The sequence below is a fragment of the Tachyglossus aculeatus genome, chromosome 8 (genome assembly GCF_015852505.1).
Source record: "Tachyglossus aculeatus isolate mTacAcu1 chromosome 8, mTacAcu1.pri, whole genome shotgun sequence".
NCBI classification, from domain to species: domain Eukaryota; kingdom Metazoa; phylum Chordata; class Mammalia; order Monotremata; family Tachyglossidae; genus Tachyglossus; species Tachyglossus aculeatus.
The window spans coordinates 2,701,281-2,719,901 of NC_052073.1; the positions used below are offsets into that span (position 1 = coordinate 2,701,281).

At 52.7% G+C, this 18,621-nt stretch overlaps 1 protein-coding gene across 1 annotated transcript in view; it reads left to right on the forward strand.

The window, feature by feature from the left end:
* Positions 1–18,621, forward strand: part of LRRC49 (leucine rich repeat containing 49) — a 111,744-nt gene that overhangs the window by 73,356 nt on the left and 19,767 nt on the right. Inside the window, exons 11-13 of the mRNA XM_038750563.1 lie at positions 4,423–4,586; positions 17,476–17,713; positions 18,370–18,555. Of these exons, the coding sequence (XP_038606491.1) occupies positions 4,423–4,586; positions 17,476–17,713; positions 18,370–18,555 (588 nt within the window). The remainder of the gene's footprint in view (positions 1–4,422; positions 4,587–17,475; positions 17,714–18,369; positions 18,556–18,621) is intronic.

Sequence of the window (18,621 nt, forward strand, 5' to 3'; positions counted from 1 at the left end):
TCATTCCTTCAATAATATTTATTGAGTGCTTACCGTGCGCAGAGCACTGTACTAAGCACTTGGAAAGTCCAGTTCAGCAATAAAAAGAGACAATCCCTGCCTACACCGGGCTTACAGTGTAGAAGCGGGGAGACAGACATCAAAACCTTAACCCCCATTTTACAGATGAGGTAACTGAGGCGCAGAGAGGTGAAGTCACTTGCCCCAAGTCACACAGCAAATGAGTGGCAGAGCCAGGATTAGGACCTAGGTCCTCAGGCTCCCAGATCCACGCTCTATCTACTAGGCTACGCTGCTTCTCAGATCTGAGGGAGCCAAAGGACCAAGGGCGGGTGGGCCGGTGGGCAGAGGCAACTCACAGACAACCGGAGCGCGGTCTTTATTTGGGGCAAGGGCTTGCCAGGTTAGTTTGGCCCAGAAACAAACTGGGAGGCAGGGGACAGGGTGGTTTGATGGAAAGAGCTCAGGGTTAGGAGTCAGGAGACCCAGGTTCTCAGGCTCCGCTGTGGGGGTTCTGAGGACCTAAAACAATCAATCAATCAATCATATTTATTGAGCGCTTACTGTGTGCAGAGCACTGTACTAAGCACTTGGGAAGTACAAGTTGGCAACATATAGAGACGGTCCCTACCCAACAGTGGGCGCACAGTCTAGAAGAAGAAGACAAATCACCTGACCTTAGTGTCCTCATCTATAAAACGGAGATAGTAATAATTATGGTACTTGTTAAAGACTTCCTATGTGCCAAGCCGTGTTCCCAGCCCCAACATCCCTGCATGGTGTGGGACAGGGGCTGTACCCGATCTGATTACCTGGTATCCGCCCCAGTGTTTAACACACAGTCAAGTGCTTCATCAACACTACAATTATCATGATTATTACCAGGCACACAGCTCAGTGAGAATGTTTCCCAGCCTCCAAGTCACCCCACGGCCAGAAGCATCCCCAAAGTATTCAAGTATTGTAGTCTCCCAAGTGCTTAGTCCAGTGCTCTGCACGTAGCGCTCAATAAGTGCCACTGATGAAAGCCACAGCTGGGGCAATGGAGGTGCCGTAATGGGGATGGCCTGTGCTTCGCAGCCAACAAGAAAGAGAGCACGGGCCAACGCAGCCCGCACAGTGGAGATCCCCACGGTGGGTGAGAGCGAAATCCGGGTGTGGACGATGTCAGAGAGTGGGAGCGTAAGGGAAAGAAAACTGCCCCGGCCGGGAAGGGATCCTCCGCCGAGCACTTCCCTAAAGATCGGGTTGACGGGGCAGGGCGGGAGGGAGAACGGAGTAGAGCAGTGAGGATGTTGCTGGCAGATGGGCATAAAAAGGAAATGGGTAATCACCTGCCCTCACCTTGGGGAAGGGAGAAAGAGAGGGAGAGAGAGACATTCCCCAGGAGATACCCAACGCTCTCCTTCTGGCCCTCGGAAACCCATGAGCAGTGCTCATGGGTTTTTTTATTTATTTATTTTACTTGTACATATCTATTCTATTTATTATATTTCGTTAGTATGTTTGGTTTTGTCTCCCCATTTTAGACTGTAAGCCCACTGTTGGGTAGGGACTGTCGCTATATGTTGCCAATTTGTACTTCCCAAGTGCTTAGTCCAGTGCTCTGCACACAGTAAGCGCTCAATAAATACGATTGATGATGATGATGATGATGAGCAAGGTTCAGATGGGTCTCTGAAAATCCAGCGTGGAGCTCGGGCCGGAGTCTCTGACTCTCCCGGCGTGCGGTACCAGGCCACCCAAACTCGGGGACGGGGACGGGGGTGGGAGGCAAACAGCAGCAGCAGGAAAACCTGATTCTGGCCTTCTCAGGCGGAGCCCTGGACCCGCCGATACTAGCCAGGGCCCCAGGGGCAAGGGGAAACTCTGTGCAGTAGAAATTACCAAAGGTCAAAAATGTCAGGCCCCTAAACCCTCCCTCGAAATCTGAACCTTCTTCCCTGTTGCAACACGCCTGCCCGCTCTTAACTCTGAAGGTTTTTCCTGTGTCAGCTTGACTTGAAGGTGGGGTGCGGGCAGAAACTGACCTAGAATTAACTCCCTGGCTGTTCGTGGGGGGTGACATCACCGCCACGTGCACAAGGGGCCTGGTGTGCCGGGGACGTGGTGCTCGGGGCGCCCCGATCACGTAGAAGCCCACCCAGGCCTAGCGTAGCGCTGAGCGGGACAGAACAGGCTCATTTTATTTAGGTCAGAGGCAGCAAACAGGCTGAAGTTACCGTCTCCTTCGGAGAGTCGCCGTTTGAGAATAATTCGGAAGCAAATCCAGCCCGGCAGAGTGGGGATGTAGAGTAACAACAGGCAGGGTAACTGTGGCTTTCACTATTTGAAAATTCCAGTTGTCCCCCTGAAAGGCAGTACATACACTTTCACGTACAAACAGTCACGCTGACGAGACACACTCCCCCATACAGAGACATCTTTCCAAAGCTTGCTAGGCGCCTGCCAGGATCCTCCCCAATCTCGTAAAATTGGTTCTTCACCCAAGGCCTCCAATTAAATTGGTTACCGCGCCTTCCAGATCCAAGTGCTGACATCCAACCTGCTCTTCTAATCCTAGTTTCCCCGCCACCCTCACCTCCATGCACACGCCAGGAATTAACATCCTGACGTGTCAAACCCGGAAGGCAGGTGTGGGCTGGGCCCGGAGTGTGGATGGGGAGAGTTAGTCACCAGTAGCAGAAGGTTGCCGGAGACTCGCTTCCTCGGTCGGCCGCTCTCCGCCCTTGCAGCTGCTCGGATGGCACTGCCAGGGGAGAGAAGCCCACCCCCTACTCTGTGCTCATCTCCCTGTCAGCCGTGGAGAGGGATGAGGAAGAATCCCAGCGCTTAGTACAGTGCCTGGCACATAGTTATGTGCTTAACAAATACCATAATTATTATTATTAATGATGGGATGGAGCAAATTGGGGCAGGTCCCCTGGGTAACTGCATGCTATGGGGCCCCAGTGAGCCCCAGAACCTCCCCTCCGGGGGAAAGGATCACATTGCTCCCGAGAACTGATATCTCCAGGGGCACGCTTTATTGATTTATTCTTATGGTATTTGTTAAGCGCTCACTATGTGTCAAGTGCTGTTCTAAGTGCTAGGGAGGCACAAGTATAATTAGGTGAGAAATAGTCCCTATCCCGCATGGGGCTCACAGCCTAAGTAGGGGGTAGAACAGGTATCCCCTTTTTACGGTTGAGGAAACTGAGACACAGAGAAGTGAAGTGACTTGCCCAAGGTCACACACAGCAAGCAGTTGGGAGAGCTGGGAATGGAGCCCGGGCCTGAGAGACAGCACTTTCCACTAGGCCCCGCTGCTTCTTTGCTTCTTCTATAGCCCTTGCCCTACTCCCTTCCTGCTCTGCCCTCCCTCCCTGCAAGGCTGGAAGTGGGAATAATAATAATAATAATAATAATAATAATGATAATAATAATGATGATGATGATGATGGTATTTGTTAAGTGCTTACTTGCCCTACTCCCTTCCTGCTCTGCCCTCCCTCCCTGCAAGTCTGGAAGTGGGTTCAATAATAATAATAATAATAATGATGGTATTTGTTAAGCACTTACTATGTGCAAAGCACTGTTCTAAGTGCTGGGGAGGTTACAAGGTGATCAGGTTGTCCCAGGGGGGCTCACAGTTTTAATCCCCATTTTTACAGATGAGGGAACTGAGGCCCAGAGTAGTGAAGTGACTTGCCCAAAGTCACACAGCTGACAGTTGGCAGAGCCGGGATTTGAACCCATGACCTCTGACTCCAAAGCCCGGGCTCTTTCCACTGAGCCATGCTGCTGCCTGGAGGCTCCTACTGGACATCAAACCGCTCCTGCCTCCAGTTCTTGGCAGGCGCCCGCTAAAAGGCCCCGGACTTCTGCCCTCAACTGTGTTCCGGGACCCCCTCATCACGTTCAGAGGTGGCCGGCAGTGACACGGCAGGGCAGAGCTCAACGCGTCCACAGAGAAACCTCCAGTGTCCCGTCACAGTCCTGTGGCTGTTGGGGCGGAAGGAAACTGCGGCTGCTGATCAGGGCCTGAATTCTGTTCGATGGTCGACTGGGGGTTAGGATTTAGGGGCTGGGGCGGTGCTTGAGTGGACAGTTGTCTCCCTTCCTTCTGGTCACTAGTTCCCAGGCCCCGGGCCTCCTCCCTCGGATGGCAGGAACCAACCTCAACCGGTTGCTAATGGCCTCACGGGCAGGGCCGGCTTTGTCCTCCTGTACGGGGTAGGAATTTGACTGGGGTGTGATGGGGGACATCTGCCAGAGGCAGGAGGCTGGACTCACTCTCACCTGGGTGGCTCAGTGCCCCCCATTTGCTCCTCCCGTCCCAGCCCGTTTCAGGTGGGCTCTCTGGAAGCGGCATGGTGAATCCCTAGTAGAGGAAGGTCTTAACCTCTGACTGGCCTCTCTCTCTCTCTCTCTCTGTTCCAGGAGAAGAGACGGTTAACGATCTGCCACGTGGCCCGCCAGTGGGACATTCAGCAGCAGCGATCCACCGGCGACCCCCCTCCCGACCCCAATGGCAAGTGCCCAGCCCCGCAAGAGCCTGGCCCCGGGGAGGGCAGCGCCGCCCACCCCGACCCGGAGGAGGCCGAGTAAGTGGCCGCGGGCCCTGGGGGCCGTGGGCGGGACGTAGAGCTCGGATCTGGGGGTGGGTGAGCCGGTACTGTTTGAGTGGAGTCGGGCCCACCCTCCGGCTGACTCCGGGTGCTTTACAAAAATCAATAATCATCAGCAGTATTTATTGAACACTAACTCTGGACAGAGTACCGTACTAAGCACTTGAAAGAGTGCAGCAGAGGCAGTAGACATGATCCTCCCGCCATCCCCCTGCTGTTTTTGGTAATAATAATGATGGTATTTGTTAAGCACGTATTATGTACCAGGCACTTTTCTGAACACTGGGGTAGATACAAGGTAATCAGGTTGCCCCACGTGGGACTCACATTTTTAATCCCCATTTTATAGATGAGGTAACTGAGGCACAGAGAATCAATCAATCAATCAGTCGTATTTATTGAGCGCTTACTGTGTGCAGACCACTGTACTAAGCGCTTGGGAAGTACAAGCTGGCAACATATAGAGACAGTCCCTACCCAACAGTGGGCTCACAGTCTAGAAGGGGGAGACAGAGAACAAAACCAAACATACTAACAAAATAAAATAAATAGAATAGATAGGTACAAGTAAAATAAATAAATAAATAAATAGAGTAATAAATATGTACAAACATATATACATTTATACAGGTGCTGTGGGGAAGGGAAGGAGGTAAGATGGGGGGGATGGAGAGGGGAACAAGGGGGAGAGGAAGGAAGGGGCTCAGTCTGGGAAGACCTCCTGGAGGAGATGAGCTCTCAGTAGGGCCTTGAAGGGAGGAAGAGAGCTAGCTTGGTGGATAGGCAGAGGGAGGGCATTCCAGGTCAGGGGGAGGACGTGGGCCGGGGGTCGACGGCGGGACGGGTGAGAACGAGGCCCGGTGAGGAGATTAGTGGCAGAGGAGCGGAGGGTGCGGGCTGGGCTGGAGAAGGAGAGAAGGGAAGTAAGGTAGGAGGGGGCGAGGTGATGGACAGCCTTGAAGCCCAGGGTGAGGAGTTTCTGCCTGATGCGCAGATTGATTGGTAGCCACTGGAGATTTTTGAGGAGGGGAGTAACATGCCTAGAGTGTTTCTGGACAAAGACAATCCGGGCAGCGGCGTGAAGTGTGGATTGAAGTGGGGAGAGACACGAGGATGGGAGATCAGAGAGAAGGCTGATGCAGTAGTCCAGACGGGATAGGATGAGAGCTTGAACAAGCAGGGTAGCGGTTTGGATGGAGAGGAAAGGGCGGATCTTGACAATGTTGCGGAGCTGAGACCGGCAGGTTTTGGTGACGGCTTGGATGTGAGGGGTGAATGAGAGAGCGGAGTCGAGGATGACACCAAAGTTGCGGGCTTGTGAGACGGGAAGGATGGTAGTGCCATCAACAGAGATGGGAAAGTCAGGGAGAGGGCAGGGTTTGGGAGGGAAGACAAGGAGTTCAGTCTTGGACATGTTGAGTTTTAGGTGGCGGGCAGACATCCAGATGGAGATGTCCTGAAGGCAGGAGGAGATGTGAGCCTGGAGAGAGGGGGAGAGAGCAGGGGCAGAGATGGAGATCTGGGTGTCATCAGCGTAGAGATGATAGTTGAAGCCGTGGGAGCGAATGAGGTCACCAAGGGAGTGAGTGTAGATCGAGGACAGAAGGGGACCAAGCACTGAACCTTGGGGAACCCCCACAGAAAGGGAATGGGAGGGGGAGGAGGAGCATGCAAAAGAGACTGAGAATGAACGACCGGAGAGATAAGAGGAGAACCAGGAGAGGACGGAGTCTGTGAAGCCAAGGTCGGATAGCGTGTTGAGGAGAAGGGGGTGGGCCACAGGGTCGAAGGCAGCTGAGAGGTCAAGGAGGATTAGGATAGAGTAGGAGCCGTTGGATTTGGCAAGCAGGAGGTCATTGGTGACCTTTGAGAAGGCAGTTTCTGTGGAATGTAGGGTACGGAAGCCAGACTGGAGGGGGTCGAGGAGAGAGTTGGTGTTGAGGAATTCGAGGCAGCGCGTGTAGACAACTCGTTCAAGGAGTTTGGAAAGGAATGGTAGGAGGGATATGGGGCGATAACTAGAAGGTGAGGTGGGGTCAAGAGAGGGTTTTTTTAGGATGGGAGAGACCTGGGCATGTTTGAAGCAGGGGGGAAGGAACCAGTGGAGAGTGAGCGGTGAAGAGAAGTGAAGTGACTTGCCTAAAGTCACGCAGCTTCCAAGTGGCAGTGCCAGGATTAAAACCCACGACCTCTGACTCCCAAGCCCGTGATCTTTCCACTAAGCCACGCGGCAGTGCTTACTATGTGCCAGGCACCGTACTAAGCACTGAGGTGGACACAAGCAAACCACGTTGGACAGTCTCTATCCTACAAGGGGCTCATGGTCTCAATTCCCATTTTACAGATGAGGTAACTGTGGTAAAGAGTTGGGATTAGAACCCATGACCTTCTGATCCCCAGGCCCGTGTTCTATTCTGTATGCCATGCTGCTTCTCCAGTACGGCATGCTGCTTTTCTAGTGGGGGAGACAGACATGACAGTAGATAAGGTGATGTTCCCAAGTGTTGTGGGGCAAACACCCAAGTGCGTAGTGGGTTTGGACTCAAATGGGTAGATGGGAAGCTGCATGAAGGATCATGAACCTGGAAATCAGACCACCTGGGTTTTAATCCCAGCTCTACCAGCTGCCTGTTGTGTCATCTCGGCAAATCACTTAACTTCTCTGAGCCTCAGTTTCCTCATCTGTAAAATGAGGATTCAGCACTGTTCTCCCTCCTACTTAGACTGTGAGCCCCGTGAGGGGCAGGGATTGGGTCCGATCTGATTAACTCGTACCTACCCCAGCGCTTAGAACAGGGCTGGATGTAGTAAGCACTTAAAAAGTACCATGATAATAAGTGGGGATGTAGGATGGCAAGAGTAGTATTTGCTGTCCACTTGCTTTGTTTTGTTTTGTTGTCTGTCTCCCCCCTCCTAGACTGTGAGCCCGTTGGGTAGGGATTGTCTCTATCTGTTGCCGAATTGTATTTTCCAAGCGCTTAGTATCGTGCTGTGCACACAGTAAGCGCTTGATAAAACCAGTTAAATGAATGAATGAGTCAGGCGAGGCTCCCTGTTTCCGAAAGGCTCCGAAGATGGGGAGAGTAGTGGTCTGCCAGATGTCAAAGTTAAAGAAGTTGTAGGTAGACGGGAGGGCTGAAGCAGGAGTCCCGTGACAAGATGAAAACAAGTCATAGCGAGCAGTTGTGATCAAGAAGAGTAAAGTGCATGAGCTGGGGTGTAGTGGGAGAGGAGCAAGGATATATGTCGGTGAGGAAAAAACTGATTGAGTCCCCTAAATAATAATGATGGCATTTGTTAAGCGCTTACTATGTGCAAAGCACTGTTCTAAGCGCTGGGGGGATACAAAGGTGATCAGGTTGCCCCACGCGGGGCTCACCGTCTTAATCCCCATTTTACAGATGAGGTAACTGAGGCTCAGAGAAGTTAAGTGACTTGCCCAAGGTCACACAGCAGGCGTGTGGTGGAGCTGGGATTTGAAACCATGACCTCTGACTCCAAAGCCCATGCTCTTTCCACTGAGCCTCGCTGCTTCTTAAGCCAGTGGTCAGGTGTTTCTCCTGAAAGACTTGAACGTTTCTGCTCCAGAAGGCTTCCATTCGTTTAATCATATTTATTGAGCACTTACTGTGGGCAGAGCACTGTACTAAAAGCTCGGGAGAGTACAATATAACAATAAACAGATACATTCCCTGCCCACAACGAGTTTATAATCTAGAGGGAGTTTACAGTCTTCCGAAGTCCTCCCAGCAAGAAGGGGCTGATTGGAAAGGCCTGTCCTCTCTTTTCTGGTTCCCCATCAAGAAGGGTCTCAGAGGTGTCCCCCCCAAGTCCCCCGCCTCACCCCAGATCTCACACCAACGTCTTGGTGTCCATAGAGATTCCACTTAGGGCCTCCAGCTCGAATGCCCACACACGGGTCACGATTGTGAGCAGAGAGCCCGCGCCTTCTCGGATCAGAGCTCCAACGGCAGCGGCGGTTGAACCAGGGAAGGTTAAATGAGATCACCCCTCATCACGTGCTTGTTCTTTGACTAAACCCAGGGGCTCCCACCCCCATGAAACCCTGTGCTTCCTGGAGCAGATCCCCTGAGGTCCAGAGCCCCCCGGGCTGTCATCTGGTCTTCCGACACTTCCCTTCCCCTGGCCACGCAAGGTCTCTCCCCGTTACTTCCTGGCTCGGCAGGGAGTGGTTTGCCAGCTCTTTTGGCTCTCACCTCCTTGGCCAATTCCTCCCGTGTAATTGGCTGCGGTCCAGCTGATGTCATCAGGTGAGTGATTGGCAGGTGGTTTAAACTAACTCTGTCCTCTGGGAGTGGTCCTGAGGAGTGTGCCAGCCCTAGAAACTTCTGTCAGTTTCCCCTCGGCCGAGCCAGGGGCCTGGCCGGGAGCGGCACCTGCCTGGGCCGGGGAGTGGAGTTGGGGAACCGGGGTCCAGAGGATGGCAGGGCCCCACCAGGGCTTGGAGTCCAGGGATGGGGAGTTCAGTCCGATCTTGGGGGGAACCCCCTCTCCCTCCCCGCAGCACCCCCATCCCGCCCCACAGTGATCGGTGGCATGGAGTGAAACCCCCCCGCAGCCTGGGCGGGTGGGGGAAAAACTGCTAGAGGAGCCATTTGGTCTCACACAGCGAACACACCCCTTCCGAGCTGTCTTCCACGGGGCTGAGACTTCTCATTCCTGGAGAGGCGAGAAAAGGAGAGTGAAGGAAAAGAAATTCCATATAGGGTCATGGCAGCTTTTTGCTCCAGAGACGCTGGGCTTGGGGGTCAGATAAGCCTCAAGGATTTGTGTTTCCTTACGCTGCCACGAGGACCCTGGAAACATTATTTCATGGAAAGACACTCCATTTCCAAATTGCCAGCAGAAACTGTGTCTTGCATAAACCCAGCTTTGCTTCAGGAAGCGGAGGCGTATGGGGCATTGCTTTTAATGGGAGGCTTGGAAGGTCAGTGCCACATTCTGTTTGCCCAAAGAAATCACCCAGACTTCTCTGTAACCCCCATAATCCCCCTGAAGCGGAGATGTTAATTCTCAGGCGCTCCGTGCCTAATTTGGGTGATACGTTTTAAGCCTTTATGAGGATAAATAGTTCGGGGCTATTTTTCAAGTGGTTGCCCTAGACCGTGGAAAAAATGGCATGAGATAAAAAACCCTTCCAAAGTCCCTCCCCCAGCTCTTTTGGGTATGTTCTGTAGAATCGGGCTTCATTCATTCGTTCATTCAATTGTATTTATTGAGTGCTTACTGCGTGCAGAGCACCGGACTAAGCGCTTGGGAAGTACAAGTCGGCAACACATAGAGACGGTTCCTACCCAACAACGGGCTCACAGTTTAGAATCGATTAACAACGTTATTTTTGTAGGCGAGAGAGCTTCTCTGTAGGACAAATCTATTTTTACCTTTCATGTGCCCCGCTCGGGCTATTTTGAAACTCAAGAGTGTGAGCGGCGATTTGGGGTGACCCTCAAAAAGTGCCAAGGAGCAGGAGCCCCAGCTCCGAGGAGACTTTCGGAGGAAGTCTCTGGGGCTGGCACACATGGTCCCAAAAGGCCAAGCAGGAAGCGGGGGTGATGCCAAGATTCGGTGGCAGTCACCAAGACTAGGTGGTGGGCAGCCGGCTAATGCTCCTTACAGGAATGTTTCGGGGAGTGAATCAGTCCAGTTTGGCCTGGCGGGAAGAGCCACGGGGCTGTCACTTGCCTGCTTTGTGACCTTCCTCAAGTGACTTAACCTCTCTGGGCCACCTCTGGAAAATGGGACCACAATAGTGGTCTTCCCTCCCTTCTAGACTGGAAGCCTCATGTGGGCCAGGGCCTGGGCCTGATGCAGCTCTCTTGATTCAACCCCAGCGCCAAGTGCAGTGCTTGGCACAGAGTAAGCACTTCGTAAATCCCATCACTATTATTGTAAGCGCCCGGGCCGTTGGAAATGCTTCCCGAAAACCAAGCGTCAGACTGCCGTTCGGTGACCTGCTGCACCTGTGTTATTTTAACAGTTACAGTTCTTAAACTGCATTTTATCCCTCACTTGGTGAATATAAGACAATTTCTGGTATTATTTTAGTATTTTTCATGTCACTCGTAGTTTACTGCCAACATCAATAATCACAATTTATTCTACTTGAGGTTTTTTCCCTTTCAAGTGTAGGAAAGAGAGGAAAATGCTAGCACCAGTCTTTCTTTCCGGGCTCTGAAATGGAAACCCGGCGAGCCTGCAACCCGCCAACGCCACTTCTGCCCTCTGAGGCTGGGCCAGGCCGGGGGGTGCAGGAAGCTGCTGCTGCTGGGTTTGGCCCCTTCCTGTTGGCTTAGGGGCGGCATCGGGGGCCTGTCACTGGAGGGTAACGTCGGGGGGACCGGGGTGGTGATTGGGGTGACCCTGCTGATGGCCGACCCGTGTGATCCAGCCCTCCTGCCCCTCCTGATTGGCTGAGAGAATCTGGCGGGCCAGGACCAGGTGGCCTAGAACTGACCTTAGGGGTAACGCGGGCCAAGTTCACCTCCCTGGGGAAGAGGATTATGTTGGGAAATGCCAGAGCCGCCGCCTCTCCCGCCCAATCCTCTAAGGGCAGGAAGAGCCCTGGCCATCAGGGACCCAGCTCTGCCAACATCAGCCGTGCCCATGCCAAGCCACATCCCCGCCTCCGGGCCTCTCCCTGGCTCTCCGGCTGCTCTTCGGGCATAGCGGCCCATTGGCTGCTGTGTGGCCGGGCCCTTATGACCAGGCTGGGAGTAGCCAGTCAGCCGCCAGGTGCCTTGTCGTGTGCCTGCAGCAAGGACTGCTGATAATAATAATAATAATAATAATAATAATAATAATCAATTAATCGTATTTATTGAGTGCTTACTATGTGCAGAGCACTGTACTAAGCGCTTGGGAAGTACAAATTGGCAACATATAGAGACAGTCCCTACCCAACAGTGGGCTCACAGTCTAAAAGGGGGAGACAGAGAACAAAACCAAACATACTAACAAAATAAAATAAATAGAATAGATATGTACAAATAAAATAAATAAATAAAAAGAGTAATAAATATGTACAAACATATATACATATATACAGGTGCTGTGGGGGAAGGGAAGGAGGTAAGATGGGGGGGATGGAGAGGGGGACGAGGGGGAGAGGAAGGAAGGGGCTCAGTCTGGGAAGGCCTCCTAATAATAATGTTGGTATTTGTTAAGTGCTTACTATGTGCCAAGCACTCTTCTAAGCGCTGGGGGGGGGGGGTTACAAGGTGATCAGGTTGTCCCACGGGGTGCTCACAGTCTTAATCCCCATTTTACAGATGAGGTAGCTGAGGCCCAGACAAGTTAAGTGACTTGCCCAAAGTCACACAGCTGACAGTTGGCGGAGCTGGGATTTGAACCCATGACCTCTGACTCCAAAGCCCGGGCTCTTTCCACTGAGCCATGCAGCTTCTCTGATATATATACAATCACATTTACTGAGCACTTACTGTGTGCAGAGCACTGTACTAAGCGCTTGGGAAGTACAAGTTGGCAACATATAGAGCCGGTCCCTACCCAGCAGATATCTGGTGATGTCAGGTTGAGGGGACTGCAGGAGAGGACCAGTCTTAGGAACCATCATTCTCTGGAACTGGGCTCCCCCAATCAATCAATCAATCAATCAATCAGAAGCATTTACTGAGGGCCTGTTGTGTACAGAGCACTGCACTAATACTGTGACTACTAATATTGTAGCGTTAGCTAAGAATTTAATTTTTTGTGCTAAGTACTGTAGTAGTAATAATTACGGTATACGTTAAGTACTTACTGTATGCTAGGCACTGTACTAACTGCTGGGGTGGATACAAGGTAATCGGGTTAGACACAGTCCTAGTCCCACATGGGGCTCACAGTCTCGATCCCCATTTTACAGATGAGGTAACTGAGGCTCAGAGAAGTTAAGTGATTTGCCCAAGATCACGGTGGTTGGGAAAGTATAAGAGTTGGTACTCACATTCACTGCCCACAGTGAGTTTACAGTCTGGGGGGGGATGACAGACATTAATATTAATAAGTAATTTATAATATATGATTTAAAGATATATACATAAGTGCCAGGGGGTTGAGGGTGGGGCAAATATCAAATACCCAAAGTTTACAGATCCAAATGCTTAGATAATAATAATAATAATAATAATGGCATTTATTAAGCGCTTACTATGTGCAAAGCAGTGGGGAAGTTACAAGGTGATCAGGTTGTCCCACGGGGGGCTCACAGTCTTAATCCACACTTTACAGATGAGGGAACTGAGGCACAGGGAAGTTAAGTGACTTGCCCAAAGTCACATAGCTGACAAGTGGCAGAGCCGGGGTTTAAACCCATGACCACTGACTCCAAAACCCGGGCTCTTTCCACTGAGCCACGCTGATGACGCAGAAGGGAGAGGGAACCGGGGAAAAGAGGGCTTAAATGGGGAAGGCCTCTTGGAGGAGATGTGACCTTGGTTGTTAGCTTTCCCAATGCAGTCACCAGCGACTGTGAGGGAGCCTAGGCCCCTCGCTGATTCATTCATTCAGTCGTATTTATTGAGCGCTTACTGTGTGCAGAGCACTGTACTAAGCGCTTGGGAAGTACAAGTTGGCAACATATAGAGACGGTCCCTACCCAACAGTGGGCTCACAGTCTAGAAGAACTGATGCCCCAGTTCGCAGAATGATGATCCCAAGGGATCATCAGGTTGGCTTCCGGATTCCCTGTCGCGTCCTCGAGCAGGCCGAGTGGAATAGGCTTAAGGGGCCTGAAGCCGGTGCCCAGCTCTATGTTACCACGCCGTCGCGGCCCCTCCAGCCCGCCGTGGCCGGCTGGCCCCCGCCCCTGGAAGCCACCTTTGCTCCCCGAGAAACTCTTCCACGTGGCCGGACTTGGTTAGCGGCAGCCCCAGCTCGGGGTGAACTGATGGTGGCAGTCACTTTGGTATGGTTCAGGATGTCATGGAGTAGACAGTAGACTTCCCAAGTGCTTAGTACAGTGCTCTGCACACAGTAAGCACTCAATAAATACAAATGATTGATTAATAGACAGTAGTGTTCCGTGGCTTTCTCCCTGGTCTGGCACTCTGCAGTCCGAGCTACGTACCCATCAGCAGGAGGACTTGGAGACTCCCTTCTGCAACCTACCAGACTGAGCCCCCTCCTTCCTCTCCCCCTCCCCATCCTCCCCTCTTTACCTCCTTCCCCTCCCCACAGCACCTGTATATATGTATATATGTTTGTACGGATTTATTACTCTATTTTATTTGTACATATTTATTCTATTTATTTTATTTTGTTAACATGTTTTGTTTTGTTGTCCGTCTCCCCCTTCTAGACTGTGAGCCCGCTGTTGGGTAGGGACCGTCTCTATATGTTGCCAACTTGGACTTCCCAAGTGCTTAGTGCAGTGCTCTGCACACAGTAAGCGCTAAATAAATATGATTGAATGAATGAATGAACCTACCTGGGGTTCTTAGTTCCCCACCACATTCTAATCCTGAAAACTAAGTGACGTCCATCTGTTTCCTACTGATTTTGCTGGCTTCAGTGGGGAAGGCTTACCTTTGCATTTGTTGTCTCTTGTCTGCCTGTAGTCATGGTAGTAGTGGTAGAAAGAGGAAGAGGAGGACTGGTATTTATTATTATTAATACTAACAACAATAATGATGGTAATGATGTATTTTTTAAGCGCTTACTATGTGCCATGCACTTTACTAAGCACTGGGCTGGATACAAGCAAATTGGGTTGGACACAGTCCTGACCTGCATAGGGCTCACGGTGTTACTCCCCATTTTACAGATGAGGTCGCTGAGGCACAGAGAAGTGAAGTGACTTGCCTAAGGTCACAAAGCAGACAAGTGGCGGAGTCAGGATTAGAACCCATGACCTCCTGACTCCCAAGCCCAAGCTCTATCCGCTACTCCATGCTGCTTCCCTGTGTGCCTACTGGACTAAGCAGTAAGGACGTACAAGATGTAGAAGAAGTGACCCTTCAGATGGCGTTTCAGACAGCAAGGGCCCCAGGCAAGGCAATGAGCACTCAGTAAATACCATTGATTTGGGGAGGAGCGGGCTGCAGGAGCCCAGGGGTTGCCAACTTGTACTTCCCAAGCGCATAGTACAGTGCTCTGCACACAGTAAGCGCTCAATAAGTACGATTGATTGATTAGGTAGGGGGTGGATAACCAGATCAGATCCAATCCTTGTGCTCCCCGGGCTCACAGTCAATCAGTCAATCAATCGGTGGTATTCACTGAGCGCTTACCATGTGCAGAGCATTATACTAAGCGCTTGGGAGAGTACAATCTAACAGAGTTGGTAGCCGTGTTCCCTGCCCACGAGGAGCTTACAGTTTGGAGGGAGAGAGAACAATGGCCCTATCCCCATTTTACAGATGAGGAAACTGCAGCCCAGAGACGTTAAGTGACTTGCCCAAAGTTGCACTGCTAGCCGAGAGCGAGCTGCAGTTTGCCTTCTGTGGATTGGGAACACCCGAAGTCCAGAGATGGGTCCTGTGGGGCCTGCCTGATTCCCACCAGGAACGAGGCTGGTTGGATGCTCTGGGGGATGGGGGAGATGGGGGTTCGGACTCGGCCCAGCCCTGTTCCCCCTGCCTGAGTAGGCTCCGCTTTCATGTACCAGATTACGGGCTTTTTCCCAGCCAGCTATGGGAAAGTACTTGGGACTCGCGGTAATGTTTTCTTTGCTTACATTGGATACGGGCTGTGAAGGCGGTTTATTCTTGGCCACTTCCTGACTGTCGATGCTGGGACTCTTAAGCCAACACCACTATAATAAAATAGAAGGCAGAAAATGAGTTTCCACACCTAGGAAAGCTGTGACCGAAATGGGTAAAGTGAGTTATTGTCGGAATCGGCACCCACTTACTCGGCTGAAAACAGATCCTCCCAAGCATTCTGGCCCATTCTGGGCTGGCCCGTTCCCACAGGCTGAGATGACGCCTGGGCCCGGGAGGGGTTTAGGTGGGGTGGGGGGTTGGTGTTGGCTTTGTGCTTTTCCCACGGGGGGCCCGAGGTGCGGAGGAGTGAATCTTCTTCACGGCTGGTGCCCTGCCCCTCTCTCTTCCCCCGCCTTTGGTTCTCTCCCCATTGCCCTGCCCATCCACTGAGGCGGGTGAGCCTTAGGCATCTGGGCCTCTTTCCAGGCCCCGGGTCAGGCCGTGAAGCCTTCCCAGCTTCCCTGAGGCATGGAGGGAGTTGAGAGAGATGAAGAAGACAGGAGGAAGGAGTGGGCAGTCCAGTCTCCACACCTCCCCTAAGGCCTTCTAATGTTCCTCCAAGAATTCCTGGAATTCCTCTCCTCCTCCCTTCCCCCCATCCCAGGAAGCCAGTGGAATCCATCGCCGATCCCTGCAGACCCCCATCCCAGGAATGACCCCAGCCCACAACCCAATCCAGCCTCCTGGCTCTGTCTCCCCATGCTTTTCCAGGCTCCCACCTAGAGAAGCAGCATGGCTCAGTGGAAAGAGCACGGGCTTGGGAGGCAGAGGTCATGGGTTCAAATCCCGGCTCCGCCAATTGTCAGCTGGGTGACTTTGGGCAAGTCGCTTCACTTCTCTGGGCCTCAGTTACCTCATCTGTCCAATGGGGATTAAGACTGTGAGCCCCATGTGGGGCAACCTGATTACCTTGTGTGCTCCCCAGCGCTTAGAACAGTGCTTTGCATGTAGTAAGTGCTTAACAAATGCCATCATTATTATTATTATAGGACCGCAACGCCCCACTGGCTCCAGAATAGAAGTGCCCAGAGGGCAGGGGTTCAGCCCACTCGCGAAGGGTGGGGGGCAGGGGGCGAGCCCGGGTTTGAGCATTTGAATCCAAAGATTTGGGCCCCAACTCTGGAGCCAGAGGCACCGCAAGAGGCTCACCCCGGGCCAGCAATCTAGGCCCTGAGCCCCCCGGCAAACAGTTCCGGGCCCGGTGCCTGGCGCTGCGGAGAATCAAGCTGATCCGGTGGAGCGGTGCAATGATAGCGGTAAGAAAGAGAGTACGGTTGATAGGATTTGCTGAGCGCCAAAGGGGAACGCTGCACTGCACTGAACCCCTAGGCAGGCACAACATGAAGCAGCATGGCATAGTGGACGGAGCACGGGCCTTTGAGTCTGAAAGTCATGTGTTCTAATCCTTGCTCCACCACTTGTCTGCTGTGTGACCTTGGGCAATTCACTTCACTTCTCTGTGCCTCAGTTCCCTCATCTGTAAAATGAGGATGGAGACTGGGAGTCCCACGTGGGACAGGGATCGTGTCCAACCCAATTTGCTTGTATCCGCACTAGCGCTAAGTACAGTGCCCGGTACATAATAAATACTTAACAAATACCACAACAAGATGCCGCAGACACCATCTCTGCCCAGAAGGAACTCCCACGATTCTACGGACAACAGTCACGGAACTGCTGACAGGCAGCGTCATCAGAATGACCGAGTAATCGTCCAGTTGAAGCCCCCGCCTCTGGTCTCCCACTGTCCATGGTTGCCGCTTGGGGTGGAGCTGGGGGAACCGGACACTGGGATCCGTCGGGTTGGAATTAAGGGCCCTGGCTGAGGAAGCGCAGGATATTCGATCCCGAATAGATAGCATACTTTTTCGCTGAGTTAAGACAGGGATTTCTTTCGTGGATCCGGGATCATTTCGAGGTTTGGGGCGGGGGCGGGTTTTAGTCCTGCACCTCTGCGTCTCAGAACGGTCTGAGAAGCATCTAGGCTTTCACGGATGAATGTGAAAATTTGCCTTTGGAGAGCGCCGGGCCCAGTTTCCACTCCCAAAGCACAGCACGAGACGTTCTGAAGCGCTTGTTAAAGGAGGAATTTATGGCCTGTGTGGGCGCTCCCTTTCTAAAGTGGGCTTGTGTTTCCCCAGCTCCCTGGATCCGGGGTTGGCAGGGACGCGCCCGGTCCTGCCTGTCCTGGAGGACCACCTGGTGGAGCTGGACGCCGACACGCTCTCCCTATACGGGGCTGGGGCCCTGGAGTGCCTGGACCGGACCTGGAGTGGGCTGACCTCCGGGGCCGTCTCCACCGTCTCCTTCTCCTTCGTGGAGTTCGATGATATCGTCCAGGTGCTCCCCAAGTTGAAGATGAAGTTCCCCAATTGCCTGGTGAGCGCCTGTGATGGGCCCGTCCCGGTGGCTCTCTGGAAGCCTGCCATCTTCCCCATCTGCCTCAGCCCCGAGGGGGCTGGGGCCGGCCACCTGGCCGTGGGTTGGTCCAAACAAGGCTGCCCACTGACCGATCAGTAGTGTGTTCTGAGTACTTACTCGGGGGAGGGCCCTGGACTGAGCATTTGGAAGAGGATAGTACTAATGTTTTGCAACTGTGGTAGATGCCAAGCACCGTACAGAGCTCTGGGGTAAGTACAAGTTAATCAGGTTGATCACAGTTCCTGTCCCACGTGGGGTTTACAATTTAAGAGGGAGAACAGGTATTGAATTCCCATTTTACGAATGAGGAAACGGAGGCATGGAGAAGTGGAGTGATTCTCCCAAGTTCCCACAGCAGGCAAGTGGCAGAGCTGGGACCTACTGATTCCTAGGCCGCACTGTTTCTCCAGACATGATTCCTGCCCTCGAGGAGTCTCCGGTCTCACGGGACCAGCACCTTGGGTCGTGGTGGTTGAGTGGACTGAGAAGGGAACACTGGGCACTGGGTCGCTCTGGCCCCGGGGACCGGAGAATGCAGCAGCCTGTGGGAACTCAGACTTCGACGCCAGAGCCGTTCGGGAGGGCTGATCCCATTCTCCGCTTCCTCATTCCAGCACCTCAAGTTCAAGGAGACCAACCTGGTCATGTTGCAACAGTTCAACGCCCTGGCTCAGCTTCGGCGCCTTGACCAGCTGACCGTTGACCCTCAGGGGAACCCCGTGGTCAGCTTCACCCTCTGGAAGTACTACGTGTTGTTCAGACTGAACCACTTTAGCCTGCAGAAAATCAACGGCACCGAGGTGAGGCCCGGCTCCCCCTCCTGAAGGGTGGGACCCGACTGCCCCTTGGATCTTGGAATGCCGGTC